General features: G+C 41.0%; 1 protein-coding gene and 1 long non-coding RNA gene across 6 annotated transcripts in view; one reads left to right on the forward strand and one right to left on the reverse strand.

The window, feature by feature from the left end:
• Window positions 1–14,278, forward strand: part of LOC104019864 (5'-AMP-activated protein kinase catalytic subunit alpha-1) — a 112,381-nt gene extending 98,103 nt beyond the window's left edge. The window contains exons 10-12 of one of the 4 annotated variants that reach the window (XR_015707624.1): window positions 9,280–9,392; window positions 10,865–10,945; window positions 11,954–14,278. Coding sequence is in view for 2 of the 4 variants with exons in the window: in XM_087770819.1 (XP_087626945.1) it covers window positions 9,280–9,380 (101 nt within the window). In the remaining 2 variants the exon portion in view is untranslated. The remainder of the gene's footprint in view (window positions 1–9,279; window positions 9,393–10,864; window positions 10,946–11,953) is intronic. The other 3 variants (XR_015707625.1, XM_087770819.1, XM_087770826.1) reach the window with 3 other exon arrangements.
• Window positions 1,307–4,541, reverse strand: LOC148054151 (uncharacterized). 2 transcript variants are annotated; one of them, XR_015707644.1, is made up of 2 exons: window positions 2,349–4,541; window positions 1,307–1,695 (listed from the first exon to the last, which is right to left on the reverse strand). It is a non-coding gene; the product is annotated as an uncharacterized LOC148054151 (long non-coding RNA). The 2 variants fall into 2 exon arrangements; XR_015707643.1 differs by having other exon boundaries at window positions 1,307–2,267.
• Window positions 14,279–23,771: the final 9,493 nt, after the last annotated feature.

A 23,771-nucleotide genomic window follows, 5' to 3' on the forward strand; every position in this document is an offset into this window, starting at 1 on the left:
TGACTATTGATACTACCTCAAACTGAATTACTAAGTTTTAGCAGCAAAATAAATGCCAACCGCATATGCGCTGTCCTACACAAATTATAGGACTGCAGAATCTACCCAGTATCATTCCATAAGGTGGTACACATATGAGGTAAGAATGAGAATTAAAATATAAAAGTTTAAAGGTGGACCATATCCATATCATATATGGACCATATCACATAGAAATATCCTAGAAACCAACCAAAGCAACTTCACTGAGTTTGAGTTTTTAATTGGAATTAAATGGATAAAAAAAACAGCAGCATGTTTAAAAACAATGGATGAGATAAATAAAACTATCCTAAACATGCCACATAATAAGGGAGAATAGAAAAGATGACCTAAATATTTTATTTTGTGATTAGAACTGATTTATTCAGGAAAGGAAGCATAGCTTCCTGATTACCACATATCTCAAAATTTCAGAAGAAAAATCTTATCCTTTCAAATCTAATTTTTAGTTCTAAATTGAATGATGAAAACATACTTTCTTTTTTTAATGCCCTCAATACTTCTCAACTTTAAATGAACTAACTGAATTTTATTAGCTGAATAAACTGAAACATGATAAATACTCTCTATGAAGGTACAGAAAGAGCTATTGTTGTCAAAAACTTGATTGACACTTCAACAAATTCCAATTGCAGGTACTTAGCCAGCAGTGCCCACCAGTTTAAAGATTCATTTTGCTTTAATAATTCAGAAGGGAGCAGAGTTGGGGGGAGGGGGTGGGTTAGCTAATTTAAATATAATAGATTTAGGACTCAACATAAGTTTGTCACATTTCAAAAATTAGTTTTAATAGTGGGGTTTTTTAATGAAAATAGTTTGATTTAATTTTTTTTTTAAAGCCAATGCTTTTGGAAGACTGTTTGTGATTGTTTCAATAACATCTGACTGTAAACTCCAGTTCTTATGATTCATTGTCCCCATCAAGTTTTCGAGGAATATGAAAAGGTAACCTGGCCTGAAGGACCAGCAGTAAACACACAGGATATTTGCTACTGTCCTCTCCCCTTGACGATGAACATGAACAGAACTGTCTCTCTGTAGCGTTCGTTACATATCAAGGTTATACCGGCGGATCTCCAGCCAACCCGGGCTGGGGAAGGAACAGTCAGCACACACAGTGTGGGTGTTCAGCTTCCACGTTTATTGCGCAGTAGTTTACCTTTATACTCCCAGCAGTAGGCGTGTCATGTTATAAGGGGCGGAGACAAGGGAGGGTCGACCTTTCACTCTTTCCATACAGCGCGTGATCTTCCGGTCGCCAGCCCTTATCTTACTACATTTCCCCCTCCCTTAGCTCCAGTAGCTCTGGATCTCACTGGGGAAGCTGCGCGTAAAATAATCGATATATGGTGAGACTTCTTAATATACAACTCATAGAATACCTAATTAAGCGTAATAGACAGGGTAATAGCATAGCAAGGATAAGAACAAATAACAAGATTATGAGACCAGTTATCTATGTGGCAGCAACTGTCCCCCTTATCGCTAATGAAGTAGGGGGGTGAACAATAGACAGGTAGAGGCTTGTCCAATAGCCGGCATATACAGACACGCATCCATTACGTTCATGGATTTTGCCCAATCCAGCCAGTCGTTCGTCGCGGCTCCCTCATTGCTCCCCCACACCATCAGGATGCATAGGGAAATGGTAACCTGTCAAGACAAGACTCAATAAATTGGTTAATGTCTATACGGTCGAATATTTCGACTGGGTACCCATTCTAGCGTCCCTTTCTCGGTTTGCACACACGCATACCCACGTCCCAGGCAACGGAGGGAATACGGGCCCCTCCATTCACGGGTTTGCAGGTCCCGTACTTGAACCAAAGGGTAAGGCCCTTCGTTCTCATCGAGCCGGAAATGTGCCTGGGTTGCAGTCTGGGTTTTATAGGTGTTCCCTCGAATGGTATGATTTAAGGTAATTAGTGCCGTCGTCAACAGACGCTGTGCCCGAAATAAGGGAGGGTCAAGGGGAGGGGGAACCTCTGTTTCTGGGCCTATATTTTCCCCCTCCCTAAGTCGGTCGAGTAACCCTTTTAATGTGCGGTGCGTGCGTTCTACAATGCTTTGGCCCGTACTGTTGTAGGGAATGCCATGACTCAACTGAATATCCCAGCGCGCGCAAAAGTCCTTTGCCTTCTTGCTGACATATGCTGCTCCATTATATGTTTTAATTTTTTGTGGGATGCCAACTTGCGCCATACAGTCCTGCCAATGTAAAATAACTGCGAGAGCGTTTTGTTTAGCATGCATAGTGGCTAAAATAACTCCACTGCAGGTATCAACTGTGACATGCAGATACTTACGTGGATTAAAGGGTTCATAAATCGTAACATCAGACTGCCATATTTGGTTGGGCTGCAACCCTCGAGGGTTTACCCCTGCCTCCCAGAGGGGACCTTTGGAACACACAGGATAAGCAACAATCACAGAGCGAGCATCTTGCAAAGTAATACCAGTTCGCTTTCCCACTGCCCCAGGGGTAAGGGGTCCCTCTGGTAGCTCAGGTATCACTGGCAGTGCCGGGGGAGCCCTACCACCCCCCCTAGATGTCGTCAGCCGTGACGCGGTTCTCCTTGTTCCTCAGATCTTTTCCTGTGCTCTGCTCTCTGTGTGTCCAGCACCCGTCGATCACTGGGATGCAACGGGGCGTCCTCAGAAGGTGATGGTGTTTTGCCTTGTTTTTCTCCCTCCCGCCATCTTCCTTCACGTAGTTCGCAATACCGCTGGGATCCCACATTGGCCCCCGGGACCCAATCCAGCAACCTATCAGTCAGCTCCCTTTCCACACATTGTTGCAACTCGCCCCAGGGGTATTGAGGAGGTGGCGGATCCGCTGGTGCAGAAGGTGCCGAAGGTTCCGTGGGCGGCTGCTCTAGACTCCCCACTCGTAACGGGAACACCTTTCCCGACTCCTTTGTTCCCGCTGTGCCATAGCCTCCCTGCGCCTCCCCTTCCTCCGTTGGCTCAGTCCCCAGTAACGACGGCCCCGTCTGTGCCCCACAGGCCACCCCTTCAACTCGAGTTCACACTGGAATTCCAGCCTGTCCAGTACAGCAGTACAGAAAAACAGCAGAGATGCCCTGGCCATCTGCCAGCCCAGGCACATAGCCATTGCTGTTATCAAAATGTTCCCAGGCACAGCGGAGTAAGATGATAAGCATTTCAGCAGTACAGCAAGCAGTGAAAGGAAAAAGCAGCCACTAACGAGCATTACACTCTAATATACAGTAAGGCAAGCCAGCCCCGTGGCAAGCACAGAAACCTGCCGATTAATAGCTAAACAGCAATACCTGCTATAACTTCGATCTAGCACATTCCAATTAAATCTGTCGTTATCTCGAACCCTTTGTACCCTATATTGGGCGCCAAAAAAAACCGTCGTGGTTTAACCCCAGCTAGCAACTCAGCACCACACAGCCGCTTGCTCACTCCCTCCCGGTGGGATGGGGGAGAGAATCGGAAGAGTAAAAGTGAGAAAACTCATGGGTTGAGATAAAGACAGTTTAATGGGTAAAGCAGAAGCCGCGCGCGCAAGCAAAGCAAAGCAAGGAATTCATTCACTGCTTCCCATAGGCAAGCAGGTGTTCAGCCATCCTCAGGAAAGCAGGGCTCCATCATGCGTAACGGTTACTTGGGAAGACAAACGCCATCACTCCAAATGTCCCCCTCTTCCTTCTTCTTCCCCCAGCTTTATATGCTGAGCATGATGTCATATGGTATGGCATAGCCCTTTGGCCAGTCTGGGTCAGCCTCCCCCTGGCTGTGCTCCCTCCCAGCCAGCCTGTGTCCCCTCCGAGACTAAACCCGTTGGCTTTTCGTTCCCAGGAACTTCATGCCCCATCAGCGCGCTACGTGCGGCAAGCCAGCACCGCTTTGCCGCAAACCCCTTCTTGAGCACCCTTTCTACTGTTCCCCAGGCGCGAAGCCGGTCACTGGCTCCTCCAACATTGCTTATGACCGCTTCTGTCAGCTCTTTGCGTATTTTCCCCCAATATGAGGTGTCAAAAACTTCTGTGGGAGCGCTGAGCACTCCCCGGCGTAGCATCCATTGGATGCAGTCGCCCGTGGGCCTTTTCCTTATCGCCCCATCCTCGCCCACCTCCTTTACGAGTTCTGCGAGCTCCATCGCTGCTACCTGCAGCCGATCACGTCGGGGTCACCACTATGTAGCGTTCATTACATATCAAGGTTATACCGGCGGATCTCCAGCCGACCCGGGCTGGGGAAGGAACAGTCAGCACACACAGTGTGGGTGTTCAGCTTCCACGTTTATTGCGCAGTAGTTTACCTTTATACTCCCAGCAGTAGGCGTGTCATGTTATAAGGGGCGGAGACAAGGGAGGGTCGACCTTTCACTCTTTCCGTACAGCGTGTGATCTTCCGGTCGCCAGCCCTTATCTTACTACATCTCTCATTTTCCTGCTGCTTAGCTAGAAGTCAAGAGCTGGCAAAATAGTTATCAATAGCTGACCTATGTCAATTAAAGTATGGTAGAAGGAGGAAATGTTCTGTAAAACTTATACATTCTGCAACATTTTTCCCACTAAATGAGAATATTTTCCCTTAGCTGTTAAATTTGTACTCCTTTGCATCAGCTGGTGCTGCTGAATATGCAAGAAGCCATAGAGGCAAAAAAATGCTACATCCATCTGTGGCTGACTAAAGGACTGCATTTCACCTGAAGAATCACAAAACTCATCATGCCAGTCCACAGTCATGTAACATTACTTCCCCAAAATGGTATCTTCTGTCTTCTCAAAACATAAAGACACAGAAGGGCTGAAGAGAAAATCAGTAACCAACACAAACACATTTTCTCTATGGAAAACTTTTCTTTCTGAAAATAGTCTTCAGTTATGCATAAAGAAAGGGTAAGAAAGAGACTCATGCATTCTATTCCCTATAATAAGCTTTTCAGTCTTTTCCTGATGTGTTGGAACCGGACAGCGACTCAGAGAACAAATACTATGACCAAACAAGATTTCCCATGACTATACTTGGAGTCTTATTCAAGAGGTGCACTTCTTGATATAATTTAACATAGTAGAACCACACCATATATAATGCAAACCATATGGTAAGGCTAGTACTCAGAGCTGTGATTATTTTGAGATCTTTTCAATGGCTAAATCCAGCATATCACCAGAGGTATAAACAATCTGAATAGCATTCACAAGCAAATCATGACAGAACTGGTCAAATTCAATGTAAAAATAATTGCAACTGAAATAGCAACTGCCAGCAATGGTTGACAAGCGATGAATAACATATTTCCAGCATCAAAAACCAGAGCAATACAGATGATTGTCCCTAGTGTGCTAGCAGAAAGCTCTATGACATTTTACTGATCAATTTTCCTAATTGTGTTTTGGAAGCTGGATGCTAAATATTCTGTAAAATTTTAATCCAGATAAAGGTGATTCCTCTCTGGCAATTCAGCTTGCAGAGAGAGAGACATACACACATATATATTTATACAGGTAAAAGAAAGCCTGTCTGCTCTTAGAATTCAAAGCTGAAAAGAGAATACCTCATAATACTTCATCCATATGTACTCAAGAAAAAGTGTTTTTATTGTTTCATGAGACATTTCCATTAGGAGAAATCATCAACTAAAAATTACCAAACAGAAATGTGGTAATAGTATTATTGGTATAATATCTTGCATATGTGTGTATTGAAACAGATACTAAACAGTGATTAGATTGTAAAACAAAACAAAACAAAACAAAAGAATCATCCTTCTCCTTTTCAAACAGTAACAACACTTGTTTTTCCAAAACAGAGGATTTACTTTGCTATTTTCCTTTCCAGCTAAAACCGGTTTTCTGGACTGAAACCATGTTATTGACAAATATAAAATACAATTAGGTGAATGGGGAAAAAAGGAGGCAAAGAAAGTAATTCACAATAAAAGAGAAAAAAGCAGCAAAGTATTAGATATAGGAAAAAAATCTGACAATTTCTGAAAACTAAAACTACACTCTATGTTGATGGCATGCATTACCTACAGGTGAAATGCTTAAATTTTTCACAGGGTTCTTTTTCAAGCTAGTTCAAGCCTCGGATGTGTCTCAACACACAGCCTCACAGTCACAACAACAAACCCAAGGGGCTGGCATGCCACAGTATGAGGATGAAGAAGATTCAGTGTGGGAATGAGTTTTCTGTTTGCTCAGTGCAAAACTGTGGAGTAAAAAAAGCACAACTGATTTGTAGTGACCCCTTTGTAACAAGGTTGTAGGGAATTTGGTAGCTTCAGAAAGGAATATGATCCAGTAACTCAGCCAAGAACAGTCTCAGTGCTGGATGTGAAAGACTAAATCCAAGGAGGGAGCAAAAGGGAAATGTCCTTTATTAAGCCAAAACAAAACAACTAAACACTGGTAATTGAGACTGCATAATTTTAATTATTTATGGATACATAAATAGCAAGAATAAATAACAATAAAAAGATCTGCTGTCACTTAAATACTACTTCAGTTGTAACTAAAAAATCCTGCTAAATGTCACATGGGATGTTATTTTCCACATCGCAAAACTACTATACCAAAATATTTGGGGATTTACTTAAACTTTCAAGCAAATATAAAGTAAATCAGATGTAAATACTTTTATAGTCACTGACAAGACTATGTTTCCTTAAGCACAGTTAATATTAAGGACTTAAGCTTCAAATCCCAGAATGCCATGACAGTTGCTTTTTAATTAGAGAATAATGTTACATTTTATAATTACAGGTCTGAGAAAAAAATAAACATATTACCCTTTCTTGTTACAGTAGCTCAAGACAAACAGGCTTCACAGGCAGAAGGAAAGGCTTTACAGCTTTAATTTCAGTATACAGTACAAATGAGTATCTGTTTCAAGTAATGCTTGAAACCTGCTAAGTGTCCAAGTTTTATTCTATGACAAACATTAAGAAATATTAAGAGCATAAAACAAAAAAAGCTCAACACCCAATTAAAATCCACAGTTCAGGAAGGCACATTTTCTGTCAGCAGTAGGAAATATCTGGGACTTTGAATTCAGTTTCTTCATTCTCACTTTCCACCGTAATAATGGCGTTCTATGAAAAATTAATTTGGCCTTGTAACCCTATTTACTACACAGTATAAGGAAAGCACCATAATATATTCAGGAGCACTGCCATAATTAGGGGATAGGGAAGCTGCACTATTGAATGAAAGCAAGAAAGCATGGGCAGTGGGTCCTAACACAGCTAGTTTGGGCTAAGACTACTGCCTTTTCAGCTGTCACATGTCTCATTGCTTCTTATGTTCCTTGGGGTCTAGCTGTGGGCCTCACACTAAGACTATATGTTCTTTGGGACATGGATTGTGTAGTCGCTCTACATTTGTCCTTATCTATGAATGGAACTCCACAGTACAAGAGTAATCCAATTAAACAATACACATGATGTGAATACACTGCAATGGAATCTGGAAGAGGTCATATTTGAAGCTTTGTAGGTGATCCACAGGACAATTAAAAATCTTTATTCACCAAATACAGATGGCACCTCTCTACAGGCCATACAGGCAAAATATAAGGACAAAGCACCAAATACATAGAAATCTTGCAGCTTCATCTTTAAGTCACATGCATGAGCAATAATTTAATTTTTATGCTATACGTACATGTGCTCTTAGAAAACCCCAGCTTCTCCTTCATATTTACATTCTCTTCATTAACTCTAAGGGGGAAGTTACTTGGGTATAATCAATAAATATTCAAGCAGATGACTTGAGAATGTAAAGTGAGACACTGCAGCTCAAACTGAGGTTCATTTGCTATTGAAGCATTCCACTTTAGCTTTGGCATTCAAATAAAATGACAACCTGATGTATGGTGACACTATTTTGACAGTGTTAAGTCATATAAGGGTTTGTGATACTGTCATGGTTTAACCCCAGCCAGCAACTAAGCACCACACAGCCACTCACTCACTCCCCCCCGGTGGGATGGGGGAGAGAATCGGAAGAGTAAAAGTGAGAAAACTCATGGGTTGAGATAAAGACAGTTTAATGGGTAAAGCAGAAGCCGCGCACGCAAGCAAAGCAAAGCAAGGAATTCGTTCACTACTTCCCATCTGCAGGCAGGTGTTCAGGCATCCTCAGGAAAGCAGGGCTCCATCACGCGTAACGGTTACTTGGGAAGACAAACGCCATCACTCCAAACGTCCCCCCCTTCCTTCTTCCCCCAGCTTATATACTGAGCATGATGTCATATGGTATGGAATAGCCCTTTGGCCAGTCTGGGTCAGCTGTCCTAGCTATTGTCCCTCCCAGCTTCTTATGCACCTGGCAGAGCACGAGAAGCTGAAAAGTCCTTGACTAGTGTAAACTCTGCTCAGCAAGAACCAAAACATCAATGTGTTATCAACATTATTCTCATCCTAAATCCAAACCACAGCACTCTACCAGCTACTAAGAAGAAAACTAACTCTATCCCAGCTGAAACCAGGACAGAGACTCTAATGCAGTCTGCAGTGCATTGTTCAACCAATTTTGTTAACTTCTAGGGCTCCCAAAGGTGTTTTTTTTTCTAATGATGTGAAATAACATTCTTTCTATTCCTTGTCCTGCTCAATGTCTGGATTTTCTCTCACTGACTGAGCACCTCTTTTGCACTCGTTTGTTTTATTTACTTTTTTTTCCTTTTATCATGCAAGGTAATTATCTGTCCAGTCAACTTTAAAATATAAAAATATAAAGGGAAGGCTCAGTGGGAGAGGGGAGATATTGTAAAGATTAATTTGAAATAACAATTTATTGTAAGAAACATTAAAGTCAGCAGTGAGGCTGAAAAATGATGTGATTTACTTCAGTGAAGAAATGAATTCTGAGATTGGGATTCCCTTGTCCCTTATCACATTTATTCAGAAGTTTTCCTGAGTTCAAAAGTTTGCAGCAGCAAGTTATAATAGTATAGTACTTCTGAAGCGAGTCAAAGTAAAAGCACTGCATTTAATCAGCACACAAGTACCATCATTACACAAGTTACACTGATAGGACAGGAAGAGGGAATGCAGCAAAGCACAATGATGTTCCAACAACCAAAAGATGCTATTTTTAAATTTAACTTCAAAAAAATCTCTGCATTACAGACATACAAAAACAATCCACCCACAGTCCTGGAGAGGCACAAATACTGAGCCCAGTTCTGTTTCTAATGAAGTAAATGCACATTCAAAATTCATTTTAGATGAGAATAAATGTAATTTTTTTCCAGCTAAACAGAAACAGATCTCTCCCAAGAGAGGTCTACCTAGACCTCAAGATTCATCCAACCTTGGATATAAAGCATTCCTATGGAGTCTTAAGGGAGATTAAAGTCATGTGGAGGTAGGTAATAGTGTGTGGTTCACCTGCTTTATCTTCTACACCTATAAACTGCATGGAAAATTCTTTACAACCTGAGGCATTTTAACATCAAGTATTTTTAACAATTACAGTGATTGACCATATGCAGTCTGCAAGTAACCTGCATTTCAGGAGGTACAGAGTGAGGATAAAGAATGCTTATTAAAAGTCAGTTCCTCATGCTTTTTAGCACACTGAATAGTACTCCACATAATTTACTTATTCCAAAAGCAAAGTATATCTCAAATGATGACATTTGAGCTCCACTAAAGTACATGCAAGCTTTGCTATTAATCCCTATGTGACTAAGACTTTACCCACCTTGAGTCAAGGAGTATCTGTCTGTTAGGAGGTGCTTCCTTACAGTCTCCTCTACTTGCATTTCTAAATATTATTCTATTTAGTGCTCTCATGAACAAGCATTACTTTTAATATTAGAGAGAGTGATTTAAATTCTTCATTCCCTAAAGAAAACAACAACCTAACAAAAATAAATCAATTTTCAGTCAGATTACTGAGTGATCACTGAGTGATCTGACTAGCTGAAAGGTTATTTGTACTGTAACACAACTTGGAAGACATCTGATAAGCTCACTGGGAATCACTCCAAATTTCTCATAAAACCATCCTTTCCACACCACAGTTCTGTTTTTCCTTCAAGATTCAAGCATAAAGAAAACTGGACTCAAAGCATTAAGCCGGAATGCATGCACTTGAGCATGTCAGAATGGGGCCTAGAAAAATAAGCTTGTTTGTTTTAATTAGCCTTGAAGGAGAAACTTTTGGAGTTGGAAATTAATATTTGTTATTTTAAAACTGTAACAGCATATGTGATTCAAGTACTGCACAAAAAATGCACTGTCTGCTTAATATTAATGAAAGTATCAAAATAAATAAGAGGTCAGCTGATCTGTTTAAAAAGGGATGTTTGATTTGCTGCATTTGTTTAGTTTATGTTAGTATTCCCTTTGAACTACTACAAGGCTCTTCGCTCTTAATATGAAATACTCTACAGTCATGCAATATTAATACGCTTACTTCATTGTACTCTAGCTTGTAAGGTAATGGTTTCAGACATTTCCCACCAGCTAATTCTTTCTATGGGCTTTAAGACTCACTGACATGCAGATCAGAACCAGATCAAACAACTCCCCTGTAAATGACATATGTACATACATGTATAAATGGAGGGAAAGACCAGACAGAAACTGCACTAGAATACACAGCAAGATTACATGCTGCTCTGTTACCATAAGTTATTTTTATAATGTCACTGTTTGTAGTGAACTAGTAAAAAGAGAAAATGTACTAGCATAGTAGCTGTACTAGACATTCTGTACACATTTGAAGTGGAACATACAGTTACTGCCTTTGACACAATCCAAAGCTAAACTATAAAAAATGCAGAAGGTGTGTTTTACTTCAATTTCTAACAATCTTAACTTTTGTACTAGATATGGAATGTGGTCTCTCTGCCACTCATCCACCTGCCAACACGCACCAGTGGGAAAAGCAGTGAAGTATCAAGCAGAGAGGTATAGTTCCTACTGAGCACACTGCAGCAGCGTCCTTTCCTCTCCTCTATGACATGCTATTATATTACTTGCACACAGGGAGCACAAAGTAACTTTAGCCAATAATTTCTGTATGCTCCTTCCTTACTTAATAGTTTTCCATATTAAAAAAACAACAGATTTTTACCTCTGAGGGAAGATAAAACAAAACAGTGCACCATTCATTCTTCTTGGCCATTTTTTATTAAAGGGCACCAAACTAGTCAAATGCAGAAAATATCCTGTAGTTCTACTTAACTTGCTTCCACTTCTACTTTCATTCTACTTACCTAAGCTGCTGAGTACTACTTCCTGCCAAACACTGACTGACATCACATTTGGATCATTAAGCTCCTACCAGTCTTCCAGGACAATTATCTGAGAAATCAATAAAGTTGTTATTTTTTATGTGGTTGCTAATATGTTTTGAAATTGATCTTACAGGTTTTTTTATTACTATTGACTGATTTGTCAAAAAAACCACAAACAGATCAACACAGCTCCCTTACTAATTGTCATTCAGCTAAATATCTATAAGCCATTAGGAACATGTAAAAGTCACAAATTTGTAGATGGAGAAGACTCACTGTGAAAATTTTTAAAAACTTCTGCCGCTTGAACAATTTTTATTCTAAGTATGTGGTCCTTTCACATACCAAATCAGACACCTAGCAATTAGTCTTACTGAAGAGCTCTGTGATCTAGTACCATCTACTGTAATTATTTACTTTTACCAAAACCAGAAACAGTAACAGTCAGAACTCTGCTAGGACTGCTGTGTATGTTGGCTCTGAAAGAACATATCAATTCCTCTCTTAACTGCTATTTTTCCAGAACTGTACACCAGACAGATAAACAAGCACACTTTGTTGTCTTCTACTCCATGGAATTATACACTGTGTAATTTACTATACTTGTACAAAGTAGATGTAGAACTCTTCCATTCTGACTTACCAATGTTTTATTCTCATTTACACTTACTTTGTATAGGTGGAAATAGCTGCAGAAGATAAAGAAGCTACAGAAGGGGGAAAGAAAAATCAGATCTTTAATGAACGTACAGAAATTTATAACTGATGCCCTCCATGTTGAAACACCACAGATGGTAAGGTTAGTTTTTAAACAAGTGTGCTTTCCTTCACCACATTCAAAAATACTGCAATAGTATTTTGAACTTTTTGGATGTCTTTTGGCCACAATGACTTGCTACTACAGTTGGAAACTAGATCACAGATGTCCTACTGCTAAATTTTAAATCTAACTCCTGGATTGGACTCCACGCTATAAATTACTAAAACAGTCAGAAAAAACTTTTCATTTTCATACGTTACTTTCCATCCAGGATTCTATTCTCCAGACAACTACTCAGACTCCTCTGTTCCATTACATGCGACTCCCTTAAAACCCAAGATTTTAAGTACTCTGCTACTTCAGTGGGTGTCACTATTAATTAAGGACACGTGGAAGGAAACAAAGGAGCCAAAAAGCAGCCTTCTTGTATGGAAATATCACCAGAATACCAGGACATGTGTGACAACAGTAGGAAAAATTGGAAACGGGTAACAGGAAATGTTTGCAGCTGAGAGGAACAGTCAAGTGCCTCTTGTTCAAGCATATAAAGAGGCTGAATGACTCAAAAATCACTCTCAAACAGATGAAAAAATTTGGGCAATGATCTCAAAGTTTCAAAGGTAATGGATAAAGAAAAACAAAAATATTAACACAGATGAGCCTTTCAAAACTGTAAAAGACGCATTCTATTTTCTTTTTATATATTCTGCTCTAACTTCACTGAACAAGGGGTAAGTCATTCACAAAGCTATCAAACTAAATAGTGAGCTAGAGAGTGAAAACTAGGAAGTTTTATAGATAAAGATGAACAGATGGGGCTTAGTGAAAAACTATAAATGGTTAACCATTACATAGTGACTGATTTGGAACCAAGTGTTTTTTCACTCAGCAGTAGCTTAATTTTTGCTCCAAACCTACTACATTTCTGCTCAATGCAACAAGGAAGCATGATAAAAACAAATGACTGATTTCTGATAACTTTTAGCTAATTTCAAATTCTGGTTCCTAGCCACTGGCCTTCACAAGTGAAATTCTGCCACCATATCACTCAGGAGGACCTCTGAAAGGGACTGTAATTTAAGATACAGAAATTGTAATGCCTGAGTTGCTTATCATACAGAGAGAAGGACTAAGCTCTCATCATTGAACTATTGTCTTCATTTCCAGTTCCCCCAACTCCTCCACCTCCACTGAGATAGCCTGTACTGCACTCTTGAACTCTTCTGTAGTAATGACTATTGGGTCTACCAGGAACAGCTGTCATGTTTAGTACAATCTGTTAGCAGCAATTATTGAAAGCATGTATGTCCAAATAACACAATCTCCATTTTTTCACTAAAAATTATAAGAAGTAACATTTCTACTTCTAGTCCTAGGAGAGTGTAAAAGAATAAAATGAGAAAATGTGAATACATCTATTTACTAAGGAAAGAAATAAATCTAACTGAGAATGTTTGGCAGACAGTGGCTTAGCTTCACAAGCAAATATTTAGTTATCTGCAACTGACAAGTAAGCAGAAACATTAATTAGTTAGATGTTGTTTTAAAAGTGGGCACATAATATAGCATTAACATTATAATGCTTAATGTTAAAGTAAACAGTACTGTCATAGGAAAGTTTGTGTTTGTAGATAACAGCACTATAATTTCTAGTTTTATTAACATAATTTTATGCATCTATAAAGCACATCACCAGTCTTGGCATATGACCAAGCGTATTGGGTTTGCGTGGCAAGGTTTTGGTAGCAGAGGGGCTACAGGGATGGCTTTTGTGAGAAGATGCCAGAAGCTGCCCCCATGTCTGATAGAGCCAGTGCCAGCCAGCTTCAAGACAGACCCGCCACTGGCCAAAGCTGAGGCAATCAGCGATGGTGGTAGCGTCTCTGTGATAACATATTTAAGAAAGGGCAAAAACTGCTGTGCAACAGCAGCTGGAAGAGAGGAGTGAGAATATGTGAGAGAAACAACTCTGCAGACACCAAGGTCAGTGAAGAAGGAGGGGGTGGAGGAGGTCCAGGCGCCAGAGCAGAGATTCTCCTATAGGCTGTGGTAAAGAGTATGGTGAAGCAGGTTGTCCCCCTGCAGCCCATGGAGGTCCACGGTGGAGAAGATATCCACCCTGCAGCCCATGGAGGACCCCCCACGCTGGAGTAGGTGGATATGCCCTGAAGGAAGCTGGATCAGGGGAAGAGCATGAGGAGGAGCAGCAGAGACAACACTTAATGAACTGACTCCAACCCCCATTCCCCATCCCCCCTGCACTGCTTGGGGGGAGGAGGTAGAGAAGTCAGGAGTGAAGTTGAGCCCGGGAAGAAGGGAGGGGTGGGGGGAAGGTGTTCTCAGATTTAGTTTTTATTTTCTCATTACTCTGATTTGATTGGTAATAAATTAAACTAATTTCCCCAAGTCGAGTCTGTGTTGCCTGTGATGGTAATTGGTGAATGATCTCTCCTTGTCCTTATCTCGACCCATGAGCTTTTTGTTATATTTTCTCTCCCCTGTCCAGCTGAGGAGGGGGAGTGATAGAGCAGCTTTGGTGAGCACCTGGCATCCAGCCAGGGTCAACCCACCACACCAAGGTATAAGTGTAGTCACTTTACTGAAAATAAATGCAATTGGCTAGGCAATGTTGTAAGATGGTTATTCAAGTTTTCCAACAAAGGAAGATTTCTTTTACTACCTATTTTTCCCCCATACACATACATTGGAACAAGCAACAACACTCCAGGTAGGATCTGTCCCAGTTACAGGAAGAGAAGACAGCTTTAATACCATTCAGAACAAATCAGTGACAGTTTCAGCTGTCAAGATTAGCTAGGAAGTACTTTTGGGCATAACACTTTAAAGATAGTGCAAGTATTCTATCACTGAACTGTTACAGAAATATACACTCTAAGATGCAAAACTGAGGTATTACTGGAACCTTGGGCATTGATTCACTCCTCTTTAGACAACTGAGACATCTACATTAGGAAGCTAATCACAGTAGGTTTGTTCCATAGTGAATATAAAAGACAGGCATCCATAGAAAATTCAGATTTTTGGTGGGATGGACTATTTTCTCATGTTGTCTATCAATTTCTAGCTATCTATGATAGAGGAATCGTACACGAGTTCTAATTTAGGCATCTCAGTTAATTGGGATGAATCTGGACATTATTGCAAAAAAAAATTATATGCAGCTTGAAAGGACAAATCAATCTAGTTCATAGCAATTCAGTACCACAAAATATCTATGAAGACAATAGAATACAGAATTGTTTCCTATAACTCAATACTTTCTTTTTCATTTAACACACAAAGACCTTCTTGTGACATCAGGCTAGAAAGGACCAGTTTTCTAAAAACATGTGGTTTATCAGATGGCAACAAGATTTTAACAATGTCTCCAGATAGAAAGACTCTAGTTGGAACTAGTTGGTCAAGTGGTTTATGTTCAACTTCAGATGGAGTTCTGATGTGAAAGTGCTTCTTTTACCAGCAAGCTGTAAGTTTCAATATCAAATACACCATAAAAAAGCAATTTGCTTCATATGCATCTCAGGTCAGTTTCTGAGCACAAAAACTACAATTCATAGAGATTACACCAGTTCCACTGAAGGGACTACTTGACTGTAGATTCACACAAAGAATCACCATTACTCCTAAGGGGCTTATGGGAGAGTTTCCATAAGAAATTAGGCACTTCTGTAGAACTGTAAATGTTAAAGACACTAATGTGTCCTTCTAACTGATAAATTCAAATGGTGACAGAGCCCATCACCAAAATACTTACTAAATCACATTCTCTTCTGTAAGATTACTCAATTTCCCATTTGCCTGAAAGTTAGTTAAGGCTTATTCAAATTCTCTAAAGATACAGCAGGACCATTTAAGCAGTAATTTCCATGCTGAGGAAACTGGATCTAATTAAGATCCATGTGTTTTTTCAGAATCAGCGGATAGGCCCACTAGAATTAAAGGGGGCCTACAAGAAAGATGGGGATAGTCTTTTTAGCAAGGCCTGCTGCGACAGGACAAGGGGTAATGGTTTTAAACTAAAGGAGGGTAGATTTAGACTAAACACAAGGAAAAAATTATTCACAATGAGGGTGGTGAAACACTGGAACGGGTTGCTCAGAGAGGTGGTAGATGCCCCATCTTTGGAAACATTCAAGGACAGGCTAGATGGGGCTCTGAGCAACCTGATCTAGTTGAAGATGTCCCTGCCAATTGCAGGGGGGTTGAACCTTTAAAGGTCCCTTCCATCCCAAAGCATTCTATGATTCTATGAATAGAAAATACTGTTGTGTATTTGCATATATAAGGAAAACAGGAGTGCACTGATGTTTTAGTTGTTGCTAAGTAGTGCTTATACTAGTCAAGGACTTTTCAGCTTCCCATGCTCTGCCAGGTGCACAAGAAGCTGGGAGGGAGCATAGCCAGGACAGCTGACCCAGACTGGCCAAAGGGCTATTCCATACCATGTGCACTTCCCAGTTCAGATCTTTGAAAAGCTACTTATGTGTCTAGAAAACATTAGGCACTGATTATCCTTGTATTTTCGTCAATGAATGAAGTAGCAGTTCTGGCATTAGCTGCACTGGCTCCAAATCACCATCTCTCTCAGCCAGAACAGGGCACTTAAGAGCATTCCACAGATGTGAATGAGGGATACAATAAAAAAAGATTACTATCTTTTTATTAACACACATGACATATAGTTTTCAAAACAAAAAAGAGAATTATTTTCTTCTTACTCTCTGTGGAATTATGGTGAGGTAAATACAACATTGGCTACTTTTTCATTTTCACAATTTTATGGAAGCAATTTCCCTCAAAGAGGATTACGTATTATGTTGCCATTCAGAAGGTCCATGCCTAGAAAAATTGTGATTCACAAATATTTCTAAAAGATTTTTTAAGTGTTGTAATTTTTCAAACATCCTGTTTGGTTTAAACCACCCCCTTTAGGGGAAAAGAATTTGTGTGTCTGTTGGTCCTGATGAAACTTACATTTTTCACATTGCAGTTGCAAATCTAAAATACACTTAGGGAACATTATATATATATCTGAACTTAAAACATGGGTTTAACTTTCTTCCCCATCACATGAAAAAAACATGAAGGATATGAGATCAATGAATGGACTAAAACTAAACAAAAACAACTGAACCAAGGAAAGGAATGATTACATTTCCTATCGAGCTATGAATAGGAATAAATTAGACTAGAATCACAATCTGGATCAATCAGTAATAAAATAAAACATGCATAACTGTAAACCCGTCATTGATATATTTTGGAACAACTAATATACAAACTCTCAAGTTTAAACTGGACAGCTAGTAACTAGCTCATTGTACCTCCCCTATGCTATAAAAATATTTTCTTAAGCAGAGCTACCCAAAGAAGTCTTTGAATACATTTGTATTTGAATTATAGCACTATACCCAGGCTAAATTAATACATTCACATACAGATCAGGAGATTGTATATGACAAAACTTTCCCTGGAAAATTATGATTGAGCAGAAACATTAGGAATGAACAGGAATTTCTCATTTTAGAAATGTGAAATCTGACCTGAAAAGCTTGCTTAACAAAGTAAGTTTAAAAGATACACATCTTTTTTCTCTACTTCCTGCAAGATTTTAGAAAAAAAGACACTTCTATTTCAAAGAGTGACTTCTTGTAGAAAACACACACAGAATGATATTTGTGATTGCTAGAAAAAAGTCCACTGCAAACTGAATTTATGACTTTACAAGTGAAAATACAGCAGCTGAATGAACAATAAGGTTGAGCGTTGATATTTTATAACTACCTCTTATATCAGTAAGTTCTATGTCACAAATTTTATTTCATGTGACCTATCTGATCTACTTTAAATATCAATGACAATGCAGGAAGTTCATAAATGTGAATCCTCAGGAGGCTTACACACATCACTGAGAATAGTAAAATGAATGGTTACACATCTACAGCCTGAACTTTGAGACGAATACAAGCAAATTGTGAATGTGCATTTTTCAAATGATTGCACCTATAATTTTCTACTGTTTCATGGTTATTGGAAGAAATGAATAATGCATTTTACTATGGTATAGAGGTTCAACAATCACAAATACAGACAGTATATATGGGTATATATCCATCTTTTATGCATGCATAATACTAAAGCTATAGGTTGTCATCTGTTTTTAATACTAAAACACCAAATAATATAATTAAGAACTGTAAAATATATATAGAACACTGCATCAATCATGTACAAGTACTAATGTTGTCCAACATTTCTCTAAATCCTCCATTAAACTTATATTTTAGACTGAACTAAAGACCTATATGGATCAAGTCACTGTTGCTTGGAATACTAAAAGAGAGACATAAAATGCTATGCTATTTCTTGTTGTCCTGGTTTCAGCTGGGATAGAGTTATTTTTCTTCCTAGTAGCTGGTATAGTGCTGTGTTTTGGATTTAGGATGAGAATAATGTTGATAACACACTGATGTTTTAGTTGTTGCTAGGTAGTGCTTACACTGGTCAAGGACTTTTCAGCTTCCCATGCTCTGCCAGGTGCACAAGAAGCTGGGAGGGAGCACAGCCAGGACAGCTGACCCAGACTGGCCAAAGGGCTATTCCATAGCATATGATGTCATGCTCAGCATATATAAACTGGGGGGAGTTGGCCAGGGGGGCAGTGATCACTGCTCAGGGACTGGCTAGGTGTCGGTCAGCAGGTGGTGAGCAGTTGCATCACTTGATTTTCCTGGGTTTTGTTCCTCTCTCTCCCCCCGCCCCCCCGTTGTTTTCCTTTTCATTACAATTTATTATTTTATTTCAGTTATTAAAATGTTCTTATCTCAACCCATGAGTTTTCTTACTTTTGCTTTTCACATTCTCTCCCCCATCCCACCGAGGGGAGAGGGTGAGCAAACAGCTGTGTGGTGCTTGGTTGCCAACTGGGGTTAAACCATGAGAGCCAGGCAGGAACTTCTTGCTATTGCCCCCTATCCCTTAAGTCAGCAGGTTCAGCCAGGTGGAGAAGGGATAGGGAGTCCTCCATATCATGCATCCTGTCTGCCTGACAGGCCTGTCCTAGGGAAGTTAGGGTGCAATTCCAGTAATCTATATCTCCCTCTCAGATTCCCTGATACTCTTCAACCTACTCACCTCCTCCTGGAGCTCTGCCACTAAGCGGAGGAGTTCCTCTACCCGGGCACACCTCCCACAGGTGTACTCACTAGTGCCATCCGGTACTGGCATAAGAGTAGGGCACACCCTGCAGCCTGACACCTGGGTGGCAGCATGTTCCCGTCAGAGCTCTGCTTGGGAAGCTGTGTCAGTCGTGGTGGGTGCAGAGTTTAGAGAGGCCATGGCTTTCTGCCGGTTGAGTTGGATACTATTGCTCTGTGGTCAAGCTGGCAGAGCTTCAGCGCCCTTCCTGCACAAACTGCCGTGCCACGACCTAGTCGCTAGTGCTCCCTAGGGACTTCTTTTATACGGGAGGGGGGGGCTTGGCTGCCGTTGCTCCGGGCCTCGCACAGGTCTTGTCAGCCGCTGCTGGCGGGTCTCTTGGCTCCCCCTGAGGTTTCCCAGCTTCAGGAACGCCCCCCTGTACACTGCGCTGGAGTGCTCTGCTGCAGATCGTGCCGGCACCGGAGCTGCTTGCTGGTGCATTCAAGCTTCTTTTCTACACATTTAATAATGCAATTTAACAAGAAATAAATATAACAGCTTTTCACCTTTGGGCAAGTGTATCAAATGAGCTGCAAAATATCTGAAAATAAATGAAGCTGCAGTGTCTAGATAGCTCAAAGAAAATATCATGGATTACTATGTTGCCTTTCATCTGGGTTCAGATGAAAAGTATCTCAGGGTTGTTACTGTCTGATGACTGTCTCAGGATTAAGTAGAATGAGTTAGTGATTGCTTTTTTATGTCCAGTCACCATACTATGATTAGTAATTTCATTAAAACTCCTATAGGAAGGACAGAAACTCAGTGGGTTACAGATTGAACTGTTTTCCCTGTTTCAAGAGATATTCCTCAAAAATAGTGTTATGAGTTGACTGATGTGGGCATACTTGCAGTACTGCTGAGAGTGTTACATTTGTTCTGTGGGCAATAGCTCTCAAAAATTCCAAACTAGCATAAATTCACTTTCATTTACTATTCACATCTTTTGGGCTTTTGCAATTTTTGCTTATCAGAGAAAAGGGAAGCTAAGTAGTTCTGATTTATGTTTTGAAATGTAAAAGCACAGAAAAGAGTGGAGGGGAGGGGGAAAGGCATATAAAGGGGTACATTTAAGAGGCAGAATGGAAAATGTGCATATGAACATTTCAAGCTTCAAGGAAAAATCTATTAATGCTGTGAAAACATGGCAGAAAACAGGCTAAAAATAAATTATGAAAAAGAAGAGAAATGCATTTAGAATAACCTCCAGTACAGCCAAAGGTTCATTTTTCTGCTGTTTTCCTATTACCAACAGACGTCATTGTGGCAGGATGATACTCAGGCTAGCCCATTATGAGGACTTCTTATTCCATGCAACTACTGTAGTATTCATATTTGAGGAACACCTGCCTCATTTCTAATGGAATTATCAAATGTTCAACACAACTGAATGCAGAAGCACCATTTGTAGCTCTGCTAACCCTCAGCAATTGTATTGGTTTTATGTGGCAAGGTTTTGGTGGCAGGGGGGCTGCAGGGGTGGCCTCTGTGAGAAGAGACCAGGGGCTGCCCTGTGCCAGATACAGACAGTTCCAGCAGGCTTAGCAACGGACCCACTGCAGGTCTGGCGGTGTGCTCCCCTCCTCCCCTGCTTAAGCCATAACTACCAGTGGGGGTCGTGCATCCAGCTTATGCTGGACTTTGGGGACAGATGGCAACACAGTAGCCAAGGGCTGTCTGAAGCAGTGACCCAAACGTCTTGCTGGTATGCAAATATGACTATAAGTAAGTCAATCATCTTACTCTATAAATAGTGGACAGTCCAGGACCCCTTGAGCTCTCCTGCACAGCAGCAGGATGCACACCAGGATCTCCCCTTGAGTAAGGACACCTCTCAAGGTTACTCCTCGAGGTTGAGAGATTCCTTGCCACAACAGATCCTCGGTAAGTGACTAATAGCATGCTAAACTTTGAAATCTTAGCTAAGTGATATAAAGGATTGATTGCGCATATATAATCCTTTAGACATAAACCATTGACCAAGTCTGGGACTAGGATTGGATCCAGCCACACCTAGACTCCTCTCTGAGAAGGAGTTTAGAAAGCAAGGGGGTCCTTTCTGAACCTCATGACTCAATGGGAGGGTCTCACTGAATTTTGTCTGACCCTGTCCCCTATGCAGTAAATAATTAAGTGTACCTTGCCATTGAATCTTGTTAAACCACCGTCACATTTACCATTGAACCTTGTTAACTCACTGTTTTATATCAATAAAGTATATTGTTGCTTCTCTCTTACGAGCAAAGTGCACTCTCACTCCATCCACGACAGCAGGCCAAAGCTGAGCCAATCAGCAAAGCTGGTGGCGCTTCTGTGAAAACATATTTAAGAAAGGGCAAAATGATGCACGAGGAGTGAGAAAAAGCGAGAAACAATCCTTCGGACACCAAGCTTGGAGAAGAAGGATGGGGGGAGGTGCTCCAGGCACTGGAGCAGATAGCCCCCTGCAGCCTGTGGAGAAGACCATGCCGGAGCAGGTGGATATTCCCTGACAGGAACTATAGAAGGTGGAGAGGAGCCAACCCTGGAGCAGGTTCTCCTGACAGGAACTGCAGCCCATGGAGGACCCACACTGGAGCAGGGGAAAAGTGTGAGGAGGAACTGTTGTCAACTGACCACAACTCCCATTCCATATCCCCCCCAAGGGTGGGGGGGAGGTAGAGGAATTGGGAAGAGAGAAGCTGAGCCTGGGAAGAAGAGTTGGGGGTAAGGCGTTTTAAGTTCGTCTTTGTTTCTCACTGTCCAAATCTATTTTAATTGGCAGTAAATTAAATTAATTTTCCCCAAGTCGAGTCTGTTTTGCCTGTGATGGTACCTGGTAATCAATCTCTCTGTCTTTATATCGACCCATGTTCTCTATGCATTGAGAGGGTGCCACCAGCTCCATCTGTATGAACTGGAAGGAAACAATGATGTGTACTTTCCAGGTTTTATAGTAAAGCAAAACCCCAAGGTTTTATTTTTATTGCTGCGTGGGGACGGGCTGGGCATCGGTCAGCATCTGGTGAGCAATTGCACTGTGCATCACTTGTTTTGTATATTCTTTTATCATTATTGTTATTTTTCTTTTTTTCTTCCTCTACTCTCGTATTAAACTGACTTTATCTCAACCCATGGGTTTTACTTTTTTTTTCTGATTCTCTCCCCCATCTCACTGGGGAAGGGGGGAGAGTGAGCGAGTGGCTGTGTGGTGCTCAGTTGCCTACTGGGGTTAAACCACACCAGTCCTTTTTGGCACCCAAAGTGGGGCTCGAAGGGTTCAAGACCACAAGAGATCTGACCAGAGTGTGTTAAAACAAATTTGTGATAAGCATTCATTATATTAGTTTAATAGTCGTTGGTGGCAATGTTGAGTTATTTGCTCTTAGAGTTGTTGGGCTTGCTCTCAGAGTTGTGTTATGTAACACCTTACTTGTTGTATACACTCCTTGTTCTGCTGTTTATCATCCCTGGGAGTTGGATTAAAGTTATCGCTTTGCTATACTGTGTAACACTGGCTTATGGTATGATAAACTTATCGGTCATAAAATTGTACTCAGCGCTGCCATCATCCCCATACTTTGGGAGCCATCTCTCAAGAAACTATTAATAATTACACTTTTTACCTCTTCTCCTCGGAGAATCAATCTATGAAAGAGACAGAGGAGTACACCTTCCCCTGCTCCTTCACCTTCCCTTTCTCATTCAGGCTAGTTAAAACAGCTCTTGAGAATTTTAAATATCCTTGGGATGTTTAAACCAGCATGTTTAGGCACTGGTGAGGCTGCACCTCGAGTACTGTGTTCAGTTTTGGGCCCCTCACTACAAGAAGGACATTGAGGTGCTGGAGCATGTCCAAAGAAGGGCAACGAAGTTGGTGAAGGGTCTAGAGAACAAGTCTTAGGAGGAGCGGCTGAGGGAGCTGGGGTTGTTTAGTCTGGAGAACAGGAGGCTGAGGGGAGACCTTATCGCTCTCTACAACTACCTGAAAGGAGGTTGTAGTGAGGTGGGGGTCGGTGTCTTCTCCCAAGTAACAAGCGATAGGACAAGAAGAAACAGGCTCAAGCTGCGCCAGGGAAAGTTCAGGTTGGATATTAGGAAAAACTTCTTCACCAAAAGAGTAGTCAGGCATTGGAACAGGCTGCCCAGGGAAGTGGTTGAGTCTCCATCCCTGGAGGTATTTAAAAGACATGTAGACGTGGTGTTCGAGGAAATGGTCTAGTGGTGACTTGGCAGTGATAGGTTAACGGTTGGACTCGATGATCTTAAGGGTCTTTTCCAACCTTAACGATTCTATCATTCTATGATTCTATGTTCCTATTGCTATGTCTCCTGAACGTGGTTCAGGTCTTGTTTAGGGTTAAACAAATATATAATAATACCATCCAGAGATCTACCCCCACGACGGGCACTACTCCAACCTTGGTGACAGGCACTGCGGCTACTCAAACCTCGGGGATAGGCAATGCGGCTACTCCAACCCCTGTGACAGGAACTGCGGATAAACCAGGGAACCAACCCATGCCGGTATCAGTCG

Source organism: Nipponia nippon, unplaced genomic scaffold (assembly GCF_047370975.1).
Source record: "Nipponia nippon isolate SJK-2023a ecotype South Korea unplaced genomic scaffold, ASM4737097v1 scaffold_33, whole genome shotgun sequence".
NCBI classification, from domain to species: domain Eukaryota; kingdom Metazoa; phylum Chordata; class Aves; order Pelecaniformes; family Threskiornithidae; genus Nipponia; species Nipponia nippon.